The sequence below is a fragment of the Nerophis lumbriciformis genome, linkage group LG03 (assembly GCF_033978685.3).
Source record: "Nerophis lumbriciformis linkage group LG03, RoL_Nlum_v2.1, whole genome shotgun sequence".
In the NCBI taxonomy this organism is placed as follows: Eukaryota; Metazoa; Chordata; class Actinopteri; order Syngnathiformes; family Syngnathidae; genus Nerophis; species Nerophis lumbriciformis.
Genome location: NC_084550.2, coordinates 48591508 through 48607178, shown reverse-complemented (window position 1 = coordinate 48607178; position 15671 = coordinate 48591508). Strand labels below are relative to the sequence as shown.

Genomic DNA, 15671 nt, shown 5'->3' with positions numbered 1-15671 from the left:
TTTTTTCACTTCTTTAGAGCAAAAAAGAAATACATTGATAAAATAAATTGGTGCTTTTCTCATTTTGACCAATTTTTCCCCCAGGAATGTCATTTTAAAAAATTAATACTGCAGCATTTAGAAAACATTTTAGAAAAGGCTTGTTAGGGTTTGGTTTGACAGTCTATTTGGTAAATAGGCTGGGCTGTGGTGGCAGTAAAGCATAGACAGCTGCCTACAGCCTTGAAGCAGCCCTGCCACCTTGAATGAATGAAATGAGTTTATTTCGGTCATATAATCAAACATTTTGTGTGGTCAATTTATCAGCACAGATTATACTAATTAACAATCATACACATACACACAAGAAAAGAAAAAGAATGACAGAAAAAAGAATAGGCTGAAGCCAAGGCTTATATTTGCCTATCCTATACATCCACTGAAAATTAGATTGCCTGGAACATCGTTCAAAAAAATCAATGGGATGAAAGTAATCGTTGCTATATTTTATAATTTTCCATTATTTCACCTTTCAAGGCTTTCTTAAACCTTAACAAAGAACTACATGTCTTCAACTCATCACTGAGCTTGTTCCACCATTTAACTACTAAAACTGAAATACATTTGTATTTTATATTCCTTCTTACTTTACATATTTCAAAAATCAATATCCCCCGTAAAATAGTTTTCTCCTCTTAATTTAAATAACCTAAAAATACAAGCTAGAAGGCTGTTCTTTACTCGAAACACAATTTCCATTGTTTTTATAAACAATATCTGAACATTTTAACACATTAGGACTTATGAATAATGGATTGGTAGGTTCATAGTACCACACGTGTGTATTATTCTAATTACCCTTTTTTCAAGTTGAACTATTGAGTCTGTTTGTTTTATAAGCATCCCCCCAAACTTCAACACAATATGTTAGATATGGAAAAATAAAATAATACAACACATGCAGACATTTCTTATTCAGCATGTGTCTTACTCTTTAAAGAATAGCAATGAATTAGGATATTTTTCCCTTTATATATTCAATCTGCGGTTTCCAACATAATTTATGATCAATTATTCCCAAGAACTTAGTTTCATATACTATCAATTTCCACTTGATTTAATTTTAATTTTGCTTCACAATTGGACATGGTCTTCTACCTCCAATAGCAATGACGAGATACCTCTGATACAGTAGCGTGACTTCTCCACCCGCACAGCGTATTCAATACAAGTATTGAACACTGCACAGCTATAAATGATCAAACAGATTCAAATCCATACTTACGGCTCCAAAGTAAGGTGCCTGATGGACCACTCCAGTGCCCTCCTCCTCTTTGACGTAGTTATCTGTCACCACTTGGAATGCTCCTTTGTCACCACACTAGACAAAAAGTGAATGGAAAAAAGGTAAATTTGCAGAAAGACATGTGACGTAATTGGGGAGAAAGGTAGGATTAGTTTATGACAACACATAAAAAGTGTGCGAGAGCAACAGAGTTTACAAACCTTGGCAAAGTAATTGAAAAGAGGCTTGTATTTCTTTCCCCTCAGTGTTTTGCCAGGAAATCTGGAAATGCAGGGAACACATTTCAAGTTGCATGTCAGGGATTGCACAAAGCGTATTAAAACTTTTCAGAAAACAGTTAAGGGGAAGAAGAAGTTGGAAAAAGACAAACTTAGAAAACACAATCCCACAGGAGACCTTGCATGCACTGCACCTAAAGACATTTTATTAAGATTGTATCAAGTTATTTACTGGTTTCACAAAGTTTTCGCTCATTTTAATTACACATAATTATGTAGAAGTACTTAGGCTCAGTGGTTCATGCAGTATTAGCATTTATGCTCATTTGCAGCTTCTGTGGCTCACAAAGTCATAATAAAATGTTTTAACCAGTCAAAAAAAGATACACTACCTGTATATTGCCAAAAGTATTTGGCCACCTGCCTTGACTCACATATGAACTTGAAGTGCCATCCCATTCCTAACCCATAGTGTTCAATATGATGTCGGTCCACATTTTGCAGCTATTACAGCTTCAACTCTTCTGGGAAGGCTGTCTACAAGGTTGCGGAGTGTGTTTAAAGGAATTTTCCACCATTCTACCAAAAGTGCATTGGTGAGGTCACACACTGATGTTGGTCGAGAAGGCCTGGCTCTCAGTCTCCGTTCTAATTCATCCGAAAGGTGTTCCATCGGTTCAGGTCAGGACTTTGTGCAGGCCAGTCAAGTTCATCCACACCAGACTCTGTCATCCATGTCTTTATGGACCCCCCTTTGTGCATTGGTGCACAGTCATGTTGGAAGAGGAAGGGCCCGCTCCAAACTGTTCCCACAAGGTTGGGAGCATGGAATTGTCCAAAATGTTTTGGTATCCTGGAGCATTCAAAGTTCCTTTCACTGGAACTAAAGGGCCAAGCCCAACCCTTGAAAAACAACCCCACACCATAATTCCTTCTCCACCAAATTTCACCACCTCCAAACCCAGACTCGTCCATCAGATTGCCAGGAAAAGCGTGATTCATCACTCCAGAGAAGGCGTCTCCACTGCTCTAGAGTCCAGTGGCGACGTGCTTTACACCACTGCATCCGACGCTTTGCATTGGACTTGGTGATGTATGACTTAGAGGCAGCTGATCGGCCATGGAAACCCGTTCCATGAAGTTCTCTGCGTACTGTACGTGGAATAATTGGAAGGTCACATGAAGTTTGGAGCTCTGTAGCAACTGATTGTGCAGAAAGTCGGCGACCTCTTTGCACTATGCGCTTCAGCATCCGCTGACCCCTCTCTGTCAGTTGACGTGGCCTACCACTTGGTGGCTGAGTTGCTATTGTTCCCAAACTCTTCCATTTTTTTTATAATAAAGCAGACAGTTGACTTTGGAATATTTAGGAGCGAGAAAGTTTCACGAGTGGATTTGTTGCACAGGTGGCACCCTATGACAGTTCCTGGAAATCACTGAGCTCCTGAGAGCGGCTCATTTTTTCACAAATGTTTGTAGAAACAGTCTCAATGCTTAAGAGCTTGATTTTATACACTTGTGGCCGGGCCAAGTGATTAGGACACCTGATTCTCGTCATTTGGATGGGTGGCCAAATACTTTTGGCAATATAGTGGTATTTATTTGTAAAAATGTAATGCTGTGGCTTTGAGTGTAATATCATAAATGCACTGTGCTGTTATTTCCACTCAGGCCAGCTACTAAGAAAGTGAGACTGGTGTGTTTAATTATGTCCATCTAAAAAGGGATAGATGACTCACTCATGTGCATATTGGGGAAAAAGAGGCTTTTAGACTCACTTGTCCAGAAGCATGTACTCGCTCTCCGATTTAAATAACGCGCCCAGCCGAGACTCCATCATGATGTACGTCTTGCCTGTGGTGTTATCTGGGGGGATGACAACACAGAAGACACATCAGCATAATTATATAAATAAAGTCAAACCTCCTCAAAGTCGTACAACCACAGGAAAAATATGCCTCAAAGGTCAAACGAAACCATCTTTATTGCAAAATCTCAGAAAACTTCAAAGTTTCAAGTATCAATTTCACAAGGGTGGTGTGTTTTTTGGCAAAGAGGAAAACTGTGATGTCAACCATAGAACAGGGAAGGAAAAATTACAAAGTAATTTTATTACAGTGGCGGAAAATCATTATTTGATCGCTAACAAAGAAATTAAGTCTATCATTTTAATGGTAGGTTTATTTTAACAGCGAGAGAGAATATCAAAATGAAAATTCTGAAGTCACACTAAACTAAAAATTTTAATGATTTTGTAATTCACTGTCAGCTCTCCAATGTGCCAGACACCATCAAATAAGAGCATTTGCCCATTTAAGTCGGTTACGACGATAAACTGCAGTCAGGTCGAGACCCGGATGAGGATGACAAACATGCAGATGAGCTTCCCCTGAGACGGTTTCTCACAGTTTGTGCAGAAATCTAGTTATGCAAACCAATTGTTGCAGTAGCTGTCCGGGTGACTGGTCTCAGACGATCATGGAGAAGTACCTGCTGGATGTGGAGGTACTGGGCTGGTGTGCTTACACATGGTCTGCAGTTGTGAGGCCGTTTGGATATACTGCTAAATTCTCTGAAACGCTATTGGAGACGTTTTGTGGTAGGGAAATGAACATTAAATTCACGGGAAACAGCTCCCTCAAAACTTGCGACATCTGTGGCTTTGTGTTGTGTGATAAAACTGCACATTTCAGAGTGGCCTTTTATTGTGGTCAGCCTAGGGCACACCTGTGTAATAATCAAACTCTTTAATAAGCATCTTGATATGTCACACCTGTGACGTGGGATGGATTATCTTGGCAAAGAAGAAATGCTCACTAACACAGATTTAGAAGAGGGATGGGTCTTTTGTGTACCGTATTTTTCGGAGTATAAGTCGCACCGGCCGAAAATGCATAATAAAGAAGGAAAAAAATATATAAATCGCACTGGAGTATAAGTCGCATTTTTTGGGGAAATGTATTTGATAAAACCCAACACCAAGAATAAACATTTGAAAGGCAATTTAAAATAAATAAAGAATAGCGAACAAGAGGCTGAATAAGTGTACGTTATGAGGCATAAATAACCAACTGAGAACGTGCCTGGTATGTTAATGTCACATATTATGGTAAGAGTCATTCAAATAACTATAACATATAGAACATGCTATACGTTTACCAAACAATCTGTCACTCCTATTCGCTAAATCCGATGAAATCTTATCGTCTAGTCACTTACGTGAATGAGCTAATTAATATTATTTGATATTTTACGGTAATTTGTTAATAATTTCACACATAAGTCGCTCCTGAGTAAAGTCGCACCCTATGAAAAAAAACTGCGACTTACTTATAGTCCGAAAAATACGGTATATTGTAAAAGTTCAACTCATGAAAAATGGGAGCATAAACAAAAGTGTTGCATTTATATTTTTGTTCAGTGTGAATTCTATTCCATATAACTGTGTAACAAATGTACTCATTTCCAGTGGGAACAACTAATTGAAAAATGTTTACGTGAACTTGTGTCACAAAACAAAAGGTGTATATAACTTTGGAGGTTTGACCGTACACAAATCTATACACTAGAACAACATCAAAACTAAGGAGAGAGGGAGAGAGCTGCACAACAAAGAATGATTATCCCATATCTAGTGTGACATATAATGCTTAGTGGCCATTGCAAATCAATTTCTCCCCGTTAGTGTCTTCTAAGCTGTCCGCATTCACGGCAACGTGAATGATGATTTTTCTTATGCTCTGCTTAATTTATGAATGCTGTAACAAATGGCCCTGACAGAGTGATTAATGTTTATTGATCCTAGTTTCATGTATGACAAACAGCGACGGGACAGAGAACATGTTCTGCACTGGGAGTTGTGACGCCTTTAACAGGGATGACGAATCCTGCTTAAGTAACAACAAAGGCCCTCGCCATTAAAGTCAAGGTCAGGTAAGGACTCCATGGCGGCGCTGTGAAGCTGCTCATGCGGCGACAGAGCGAATGGAAAAGTTGCTAACAGGGATAACCAGAACCGTCCCAAAACACAAAAACGACCAAGCCACAAATAAAAAGCAGAGCATTTTATTTATTATAAAGGGCAGAAAATAAAATATTGGAACCAGTAAAATATCTTTCCCTTTCGGGTTGGTGTGACAAATGACTACGAAGCACAGACCTGCAACGGTTGACAACCCCTGAGACATAAAAACAGCGAGACACAGCAAAAATCAGAGCAATGACGGGTCAAAAACAGGTGGATGGTGGAAGTCAATGGGCAGAACATTTTGGATGGAGATGAAACGAGAGAGGATGAGAGGGAAGCTGGGGCAGGGGGAGGCTGAACTGATGCAAAGCAAAAAAAAAAATCATTGGTATTCCGAGGCGCTCTCCCATGCAGCACTGGCGGTGCAAGTCATTAGCTCAGACAGTGCTGCAACAATGCCCCCTGCAGTATGAGAAGGGGATGTCACATTCTCTCTCTCTCTACACCGCCAAAAGGGGATGCATGAGTTGTAAATAATTACGTGACAACCGTAGCGTAATTGTTAAGTCATAGTAGGATGAGGTATAAAAAACGTTCCTACTCACACTAACATCTTTTACACTGAGATCCTGCATATCAAAGTTGCAACGGCAGATCCGGCATTTATTCGCCAGTGCCTTATACTATACACAGACACTAGCAAATCCTGTGAAACTTATCGGACAGTAAAGATTGCTCTCGACACAAGACTGAAGAACGGTGTCTGAGGTGTTTAACTTCACACTCAGACAACTGTATTGCAAATACACACTTCCATACAGGCGCTAACTAGCCATTGTTACAGCTCTGACACCACCGTAGAAGCCGAAAATCGCCCTATTTCCTACTGGTACTTTTCACACAGAATACAGTAAAAATGTATTCACATCTGAATCACGATTTTTATTTGTAACGGTTAAGAATCGATTCAATATGTTCAAGAATTATATATTTAAAAAAACGTTTCTTCAAGCATTTACGTGCTTACTCGTTGCACCAAAGAGGAACTTTTCCAACGTGCAATTTGTTTTGAAAAGGTTTAATTACATTTTACATAAATAATAAAAGATCAGTTAAATTGAGAATTGATTCTGAATCATAATAGAATTGAAGCGAGAGTTGTTACAAGATTCCCATCCCAAGTAAAAAGGCAGTAGCTCCTTTCTCAGTGCCTCTACAAGTCAGCTTATTCCCAAGAATCTGTTCTGTAGGAACAGTAGGGATGGATAGTCGTTTATATGTTAACAAATATTAGTACCAAATCGGTACTTTAAATACGGTGCGCCTGTGCCAAAATCGTTCCTTGAAAAACTGAAAACATGCACATTTTTTAAAGAAAACAAAAAACAATGCCTTGAGATTTTTATGGAATTTTGTGACATTCAAATTAAATGGACCAATATTTATTCAATTAGAGTTATACGGATTGAATGATGAATAAATGTATCAAAAATAATAATTCTACAACAAATTGTTATAATTACAGCAATATAGAACAGAGAGAACGACTTACTTGAGTTTTAATGGTGGAATCATAATTGCGCGTGTTACTGAATACAACCTCACTCGCTGTAACTGTCATTGGTGCATCGTTCACAATCATTATGAAAGACATGACGATGGGTGCATTTTTTTTAATGCAGTCTTAGTAGTAAATAAATGCAATCAAAAGTCCGCTTACAATGGAGACTCTGGGAGCTTATCTATTCTGCCTATAAAGCGCTTAAAAAACATCCAAATAACTCTATTAAGGTTTTATATACATAACGTAAGTATATATGCAATGTAGTAACAGGCACATTTATAATAGCATTTACATATTTTGCTTATATATAGACACACACAGAGCATACATTTCAAAAATGCATAATGACATTCGCTTTTTCTTTTTCCAACATCACTGATTGTTACTCACTGCAGACTTTATGAGAGCCAACAAACATAATAAAACATCACTTACTGTACAAGGTCGGCTGTCATTCGGATGCTGACTACTGGGATAATCATATGTTCCCATTTAGACAAAGAGTGACTCATAATTTTTGCTAAAAAGGGGGTGGAACCAAGCGTCTTTTCATGTCGTTCTCGCCATTTCCGGATCTAAATTTGCTGTCAAAGTGCACCAATTTGTCGGAATACGCCCTCAATCTTCTACCATTCAGGTGAGAGGCATGATTTATGTTCTAGAATAAAGTTTGACAAGCAAGCAAACGAGGGAGGGTTTCGGTGGCGATTCCTAGTGAACAGCAATGAGACAACTACCCAGCCAATTGTCCACCGTATGCATTAAGATGAGAGCTGTAACAGACTGGAGAGCAACAATGAAAAAAGGAATGGCAGAAAGCCGGGACAGGGTTATGATTATGAGTTTGAGGTTTGTAAATAGGGCGGCACGATTTTACAAAAAATTTAAATTTCTTGAGTGTAAAGAAATTAAACACTCCCCGTTGTCTTGTTCTGCTTTACAGAAACTTCCAATTGTCTTTATGGAAGGAGAGTTAACAGGGGGACTCTCTTGATAGAACTAAATAGAAAGATTGACAATATTTCATCGAGTCAAAACCTTGGCAGGCTTGCTCACTCGACAGCACATTCAAGCTCATAAAATAAATACAAGTCAAAACAAAAAGTAAACTGATTTTCTGTAATAGCTACTCTTACAAACAGATGTATGATAGCCACCAAAACTTTCTGGTGGCTTTTGCCTTTAATGGACCCAACTTACCCTGGCCAGTGAAGCTCACTGGGGGCTTCGTTGTAAAGCAACCTTTTTTTGTGTGCAGCTCCGGGCATAAAAAGTCTACATTTCTGGGTTTTGTGTGAGAGGAACATACAAATAAATGCACCATCTACAGCAGTGGTTCTCAAATGGGGGTACGCGTACCACTGGGGGTACTTGAAGGTATGCCAAGGGGTACGTGAGATTTTTTTTAAATATTCTAAAAATAGCAAAAATTCAATAATCCTTTATAAATATATTTATTGAATAATACTTCAACAAAATATGAATGTAAGTTCATAAACTGAACATCAAATCAAGTAGGCTATTCCATTCATTACAATGCAACAATGCAATATTCAGTGTTGACAGCTAGATTTTTTTGTGGACATGTTCCATAAATATTGACGTTAAAGATTTATTTTTTTGTGAAGAAATGTTTAGAATTAAGTTCATGAATCCAGATGGAACTCTATTACAATCCCCAAAGAGTGCACTTTAAGTTGATGATTACTTCTATGTGTAGAAATCTTTATTTATAATTTAAATTATAATCACTTGTTTATTTTTCAACAAGTTTTTAGTTATTTTTATATCTTTTTTTCCAAATAGTTCAAGTAAGACCAAAACATATGAGAAATATTTTGCACTGTTATACAATTTAATAAATCAGAAACTGATGACATAGTGCTGTATTTTACTCCTTTATCTCTTTTTTTCAACCAAAAATGCTTTGCTCTGATTAGGGGGTACTTGAATTAAAAAAATGTTCACAGGGGGTACATCACTGAAAAAAGGTTGAGAACCACTGATCTACAGTATGTTAATGCTCTGATGTACCAATAATGTAGGATCTCTGTGTGAAAGGGGCTTCTTTCTGCCTGAGCGCAAGTTCCACTGGAAGCATCCATCAGCACAAACATGTATGAAGGCTAGAAAGTCATACAAGAAGAAACCAAAAAATACTTTTGTCGTGGCAGAGCCTTTCTGAGATGTTCCTTCATTAATTTGGTCTCAGTATTTTTTTTTAAACGAGAAAGCCCTTAGCTGAAGTGCAAAATAACAATCAAGCCATGACACAAACAGGATTTCCAGGCACAATCTGAAGGCCTCAGTGTTATGCACTTGATAAAATTGGCTAATGCTAAGAACTAACATGTTTGCAGGTCGGATTTAAGTGACGTCACAAGTCCTCATCCAATGGCTCTAAAGGAAGTACCGGTACACTGACATTCTAAAATGATGACATACACAACCCCTGGAAAAAATTATGCAATCACCCGACTTGGAGGATGTTCATTCAGTTATTTAATTTTGTAGCAGATAACAGATATGACACAAAACTATAGTTATGGCAACTTTCTTGCTTTAAGAAACACTAAAATAAATCCAACATATAAATTGTAGTAGTCAGTAACAGTTTAATTTTCAAATCAAACTGAGTGAAAAAAATTATGGAATCACTCAATTTTGAAAATATAAATAGTATAATATAAATTAGGGCTGGGGGATATGGCCTTTTTTAAATATCTCAATATTTTTAGGCCATGTCACGATAAACGATATACATCTCAATATTTTGCCTTAGCCTTGAATGAACACTTGATGCATATAATCACAGCAGTATGATGATTCTGTGTGTCTACATTAAAACATTCTTGTTCATACTGCATTAATATATGCTCATTTTAAACTTTCGTGCAGAGAGGGAAATCACAGCTAAGCCAATTGACCAAAACTGTATTTATTAAACAGTTATTAAGCAGTGGCACAAACATTCATGTCATTTCCAAAACAAAGTGCAAGATTGTCAGAGACATTTTAAAACAAGCTATGAGTGTACTTTTGTGCATGATGTCACTAAGATGACATATCAAAACAACACTAAATTAAAGTGCACTCTTTGTACAGAACGCTACTGCAATAGTTAAAAACAAATAAAGTGCACTTTTGTGCATGATGTCACAAGATATTTCAATAAGTGTCAAATAAAAATGAGCTGCATAATAGTAAATCAAATAGTGTATGTCCTTCGCTATGTGGTAGGTTCCTGCGGACGTTATCTCCTTCTGTTGACTATTTTTTTCAAACGGTGTTGATGCGGAAATGGTTGCTTGGGCATTTTGTTGGTGTGGCACCGAACGGAGATGTTGACAGAGTTTCAAGCACTCTTCATTCTCTAGCATGTGACTTTTCAAATGATGCTACATATTAGCAGTAATGCTACTTTTTGTAGCAACGCTTTTGCCCCACACTTGACAAATTACGGTTGTCTGTTCGACATATTCCCACTTGAAGCCAAACCACCACCAGACGATGGACCCCCTGCTGTTTTTCTTGGGAATTAATTCTTCCTTCATTTGTTACCAGATTCGCACCTTCTTTCTCTCGTATTACCACTCGCACCACAGCTAACGTTACCCATGCCGCTACCTCTCTGCTCCGCGAGGACGTCTACGTATGTGACAACAAAGAGTGAGAAGAGCCTGTAGTGTAATGCCCGCAGCTAAAAGCAACTGCGTGAGAACGTATACTCGAATATCACGATATAGTAATTTTCTATATTGCACAGAGACAAACCTACGATATATCGAGTATATCGATATATCGCCCAGCCCTCATATAAATAATGTTAGACTATAAGCTGCTACTTTTTTCCTACGCTTAGAACCTTGCGGCTTATAAAACAGTGCGGCTAATTTATGGATTTTTCCTCGCTAATGTCCTAAATGTTTTGTGTTCAATAGTTTTCATCAAACTCAAGCAGAGACACTGAAAAGGATTGTTGTTTGTGTTATGGCGCCATTTTTTGGAAAAGTTTGCTCACTGCAGGTGTTGCGGGTTGAGATTGTACTTTTACAGGAAATAAAATCGTCCATTGCGTTTCTGCTCAAAAGGATTCTCCATTCACCACTTTCAGCCAGTGTTTTTTCAGTGTTGAATATTAATTACGTCATTACCAGCCTGACTTTCACGACAGGGGAACGGGCACACACGGACGCAAACACATGCAAATGTACAAACCCCAAAACCAATTAAGTTGGCACGTTGTGTAATTCGTAAATAAAATCAATACAAGGATTTGCATATCCCTTTCAACTTATATTCAATTGAATAGATTACAAAGACAAGATATTTAATGTTCAAACAGAGTACCTTTCAGCATTAATGGTGCCTTCACAGATGTGTAAGTTACCCATGCCTGGGGCACTAATACACACCCATACCATCACAGATGCTGGCTTTTGAACTTCGCGCCTATGACAATCCGGGTGGTTCTTTTCCTCTTTGGTGTGGAGGACACGATGTCCACAGTTTCCAAAAACAATTTGAAATGTGGACTCGTCAGACCACAGAACACTTTTCCACTTTGCATCAGTCCATCTTAGATGAGCTCAGGCCCAGCAAAGTCGGCGGCGTTTCTGGGTGTTGTTGATAAATGGCTTTCGCTTTGCATAGTCAAGTTTTAACTTGCACTTACAGATGTAGCGACGAACTGTAGTTACTGACAGTGGTTTTCTGAAGTGTTACTGAGCCCATGTGGTGATATCCTTTACACACTGATGTCGGTTTTTGATGCAGTACCGCGAAGGTCGATCGAAGGTCACGGCCTTGCCGCTCACGTGCAGTTGACCGGTCCGCAGTTACAAAAAGGTTGGGGACCAATGCTCTAACAGACATTTCTGTCATGTTTTGGCCTAGTGGTTAGAGTGTCCGCCCTGAGATCGGTTGGTTGTGAGTTCAAACCCCGGCCGAGTCATACCAAAGACTATAAAAATGGGACCCATTACCTCCCTGCTTGGCACTCAGCATCAAGGGTTGGAATTGGGGGTTAAATCACCAAAAATGATTCCCGGGCGCGGCCAACGCTGCTGCTCACTGCTCCCCTCACCTCCCAGGGGGTAATCAAGGGTGATGGGTCAAATGCAGAGAATAATTTCGCCACACCTAGTGTGTGTGTGACAATCATTGGTACTTTAACTTTAACTTCAGAGGTAATATATGCTAACAGCTGATCACTGTGACCAAACTCAAATTAATCAAGATCATCGATCCCGATCATATAATCACCCAGCCCTACGACTGCCTGAAGAAAACATGCACATTTCCACAGTCATTGATGATATGGTGCTGCATGACAGGTAATGGCACTCGGGAGATTGCTGTCGTATATTCAATAAATGCTAACGATGACATATTGGAAACTTTTGTTATTCCATCAATGGAAAGTATGTTTGTGGATAATGACATCATTTTACAAGATGATTTTTCATTTATTTTTTTCCCAAGATGGCACCGCTGTAGTGGCTGCTGTTGGCAGGAGCTCTGTGCTCTTGTGTCATCCTTTTTTTTATATATATATATATATATATATATATATATATATATATATATATATATATATATATATATATATATATATCAGTGTTTCCCACAGGACAGGCATCTATTTGTGGTGGTGTGGTCGGCGGGTGGGCGGGGGGGGCGGCGGCAGCGGTGATGACCAAGAAGAACGCGGAGTTGGAATATAATTACAACATTTTATGTACATATTTATATACAGATTTGAACAATTAGTGATTCACTGAAATATATTTATTAATTGTGGTTCTTACAAAAAATATATCTTATAAAATATAAAAGCTAAAATGTCTCTTAAAGCTCTGCCCCTTTAATTAGTGAATACTAAATAATTTAACTTTAGCCTACTACTACAACCATATTATTTACCAGCAACATGAAGTGAAACAGAGGCAGAGGTGTCCTGCCACAGTCAGTCAACCTCCTCCTCCTCCTCCTCCTCCTGCTGCTGCTGAACAGGTCGCACCTGTGGTCAGGACTGTAGGCCTACCTCCTCTCCAAGTCGAGCCCTTTTCGGCCGTTGGAGTGAAGGAGTGAACATCCAACATTAGAATTTATTACTAACGAGCAGAACAGCTCTATGTACAGTGCCGTCTAACCTTAAGCGGCAGCAGCTCAACACATGCAGGGTTCAACGTTAAGGTTTTTTTCTACTTGCCTGACTTCTCAAATCTACTTGCCCCAATATTTGTACTTGTCCTGCCTAGGTTTTTTTCTGGCTGTGTGGTGCTCATGGCTTATATCTTAATAGAATCCTTCCCGTTGACTATTTACAACACTACACAGTATTTATTATTATTATTATCTATAATTGCATTTAAATGGCATTGCATACATGTAAAATTAAATGCTATTTCACATTATTTGACCAGTAGCAGTTACACTCATCTGAACAGGTCAGCCACCTGTTTAAAGCCCAATCACAGTTGAAATCTTGAAATGAATGGTCTTTAATGGCCAAAACATTAACCTGGACAACATTTTAACAGCTGGTTGGCTCAGATTTTATTCTTTTCATTGCATTCACATGCTGCAGTGGACAGTGGACAATTTAGCTTCAGTCCATGTGTGTTTATTGACAACATGGTTATAACCTGGACACGTTAGCTCGTCGGTATTGTAACACGTGACTGTTACTACGAGCGTCTGCCCCGGGCCACGAGTCAAACAGCGGCGGTGTTAATGAAGCAGCGTCAGGCTGCTCACCGTCAGTGAAACGCTCTGTGAAATCACGGATTAACGTTAAATATATGACGAGCCGCGAGCGATGCAGCTATAACCTATCTACTAGTGATGGGTTGATGAGGCGTCATGAAGCGTTTTGACACATTGCAAAACTGTATTGATACTGTGTCGATACTGTGTCACTAAATACTGACATCTGCTGGACATTAAAAATCCCTACAGGCAACCTATGGACCGACTCAACTGACACTGATTTTATGACCTAGTACAGTGGTTCTCAAATGGGGGTACGCGAACCCCTGGGGGTCCTTGAAGGTATGCCAAGGGGTACGTGAGATTTCTTTTAAATATTCTAAAAATAGCAACAATTCAAAAATCCTTTATATATTTATTGAATAATACTTCAACAAAATATGAATGTAAGTTCATAAACTCAGTGAAGCACAAGCTCAGGTTTGTCACTAAAATGTCTGTCAAAAAGAACTGTGAAAAGAAATGTAACTATGCAATATTCAGTGTTGACAGCTAGATTTTTTGTGGACATGTTCCATAAATATTGATGTTAAAGATTTATTTTTTTTGTGAAGAAATGTTTAGAATTAAGTTCATGAATCCAGATGGATCTCTAATACAATCCCCAAAGAGGGCACTTTAAGTTGATTATTACTTCTAGGTGTAGAAATCTTTATTTATAATTGAATCACTTGTTTATTTTTCAACAAGTTTTTAGTTATTTTTATATCTTTTTTTTCCAAATAGTTCAAGAAAGACCACTACAAATGAGCAATATTTTGCACTGTTATACAATTTAATAAATCAGAAACTGATGACATAGTGCTGTATTTTACTTCTTTATCTTTTTTTTTCAACCAAAAATGCTTTGCTCTGATTAGGGGGTACTTGAATTTAAAAAAAAAATCACAGGGGGTACATTGCTGAAAAAAGGTTGAGAACCACTGACCTAGTATATACAATAATGTAAACCAAGTCATTGTATTTCATTTAGGATTATTTCATAACTTCATTTAAATAAAAATATATTTTTTGTCTTTTTTAGATACAGTCAATAAATAATGTGAACATGTATCATAACATGGAAATCTAAGAGAACGTGTTGTGAATGAGGATGCTTGTGGACCTGGAAATTATTATTTATTTATTTTTACACATTTTTATTTAAAAAAAAACAGTTTTTCCAACGTATTCAATTTTAGACGCTTTGTCTTCTTAGTTATTATTTCTCCGGCTGTAGAAAAGAGCCGCTCACAGGGCACAGAGGAGGCGTCAGTGCGACACAGTTCGCGTATCGGTCACGTGACCAAAACAGCTCATGATCGGTCACGTGACTTTCTAAAAGCGGTACGCGCACCGACACAGGGTTTCACTCTATGAGCTCGACGCATGCGCCGATGCATCGGTGTTGCCGGACCCATCACTACTATCTACCTATAACACCTGTAAAAATGAAGCAATGCTACCGCGTTAGCTAGCCGGCTATGAGCCACCAAGCTGCTAACTGTCGCCAAAAGGCACCATTTAAGTTTTTTTCCCCATGGCATCCTGGATCAAGGCTTTCAGCAGCTTTTGGATGTTTGAGGTAGAAACGTAGGAAGCGCCATCATTATGAAAAGTAGCCGGCGAGTATTTTGATTCCGTCCGTCCCTCTTCTTCTTCTTCTTCTTCTGGCCCACCAGGTGAATTAAGTGCTATTGCATAGTGCATAGTAGGCTACCGCCACCTACTGCACCTGAGGTGTAACTACAAGCAACATTCACAGACAGTCCCATTGCTTTTATGAGCGGTCGACCGAGTCAAAAGCCGAAAAATCCATTTGTGGCGGACGTAATTCTTTCGTGGCGGGCCGCAACAAATAAATGAATGTGTGGGAAACACTGT

At 38.6% G+C, this 15671-nt stretch overlaps 1 protein-coding gene across 1 annotated transcript in view; it reads right to left on the bottom strand.

The window, feature by feature from the left end:
• Positions 1-15671, bottom strand: part of iars1 (isoleucyl-tRNA synthetase 1) — a 132644-nt gene that overhangs the window by 100754 nt on the left and 16219 nt on the right. Inside the window, exons 8-10 of the mRNA XM_061938371.2 lie at positions 3282-3369; positions 1486-1546; positions 1265-1360 (exon numbers count right to left, since the gene is read on the bottom strand). Coding sequence (XP_061794355.1) covers positions 1265-1360; positions 1486-1546; positions 3282-3369 — 245 coding nt within the window. The remainder of the gene's footprint in view (positions 1-1264; positions 1361-1485; positions 1547-3281; positions 3370-15671) is intronic.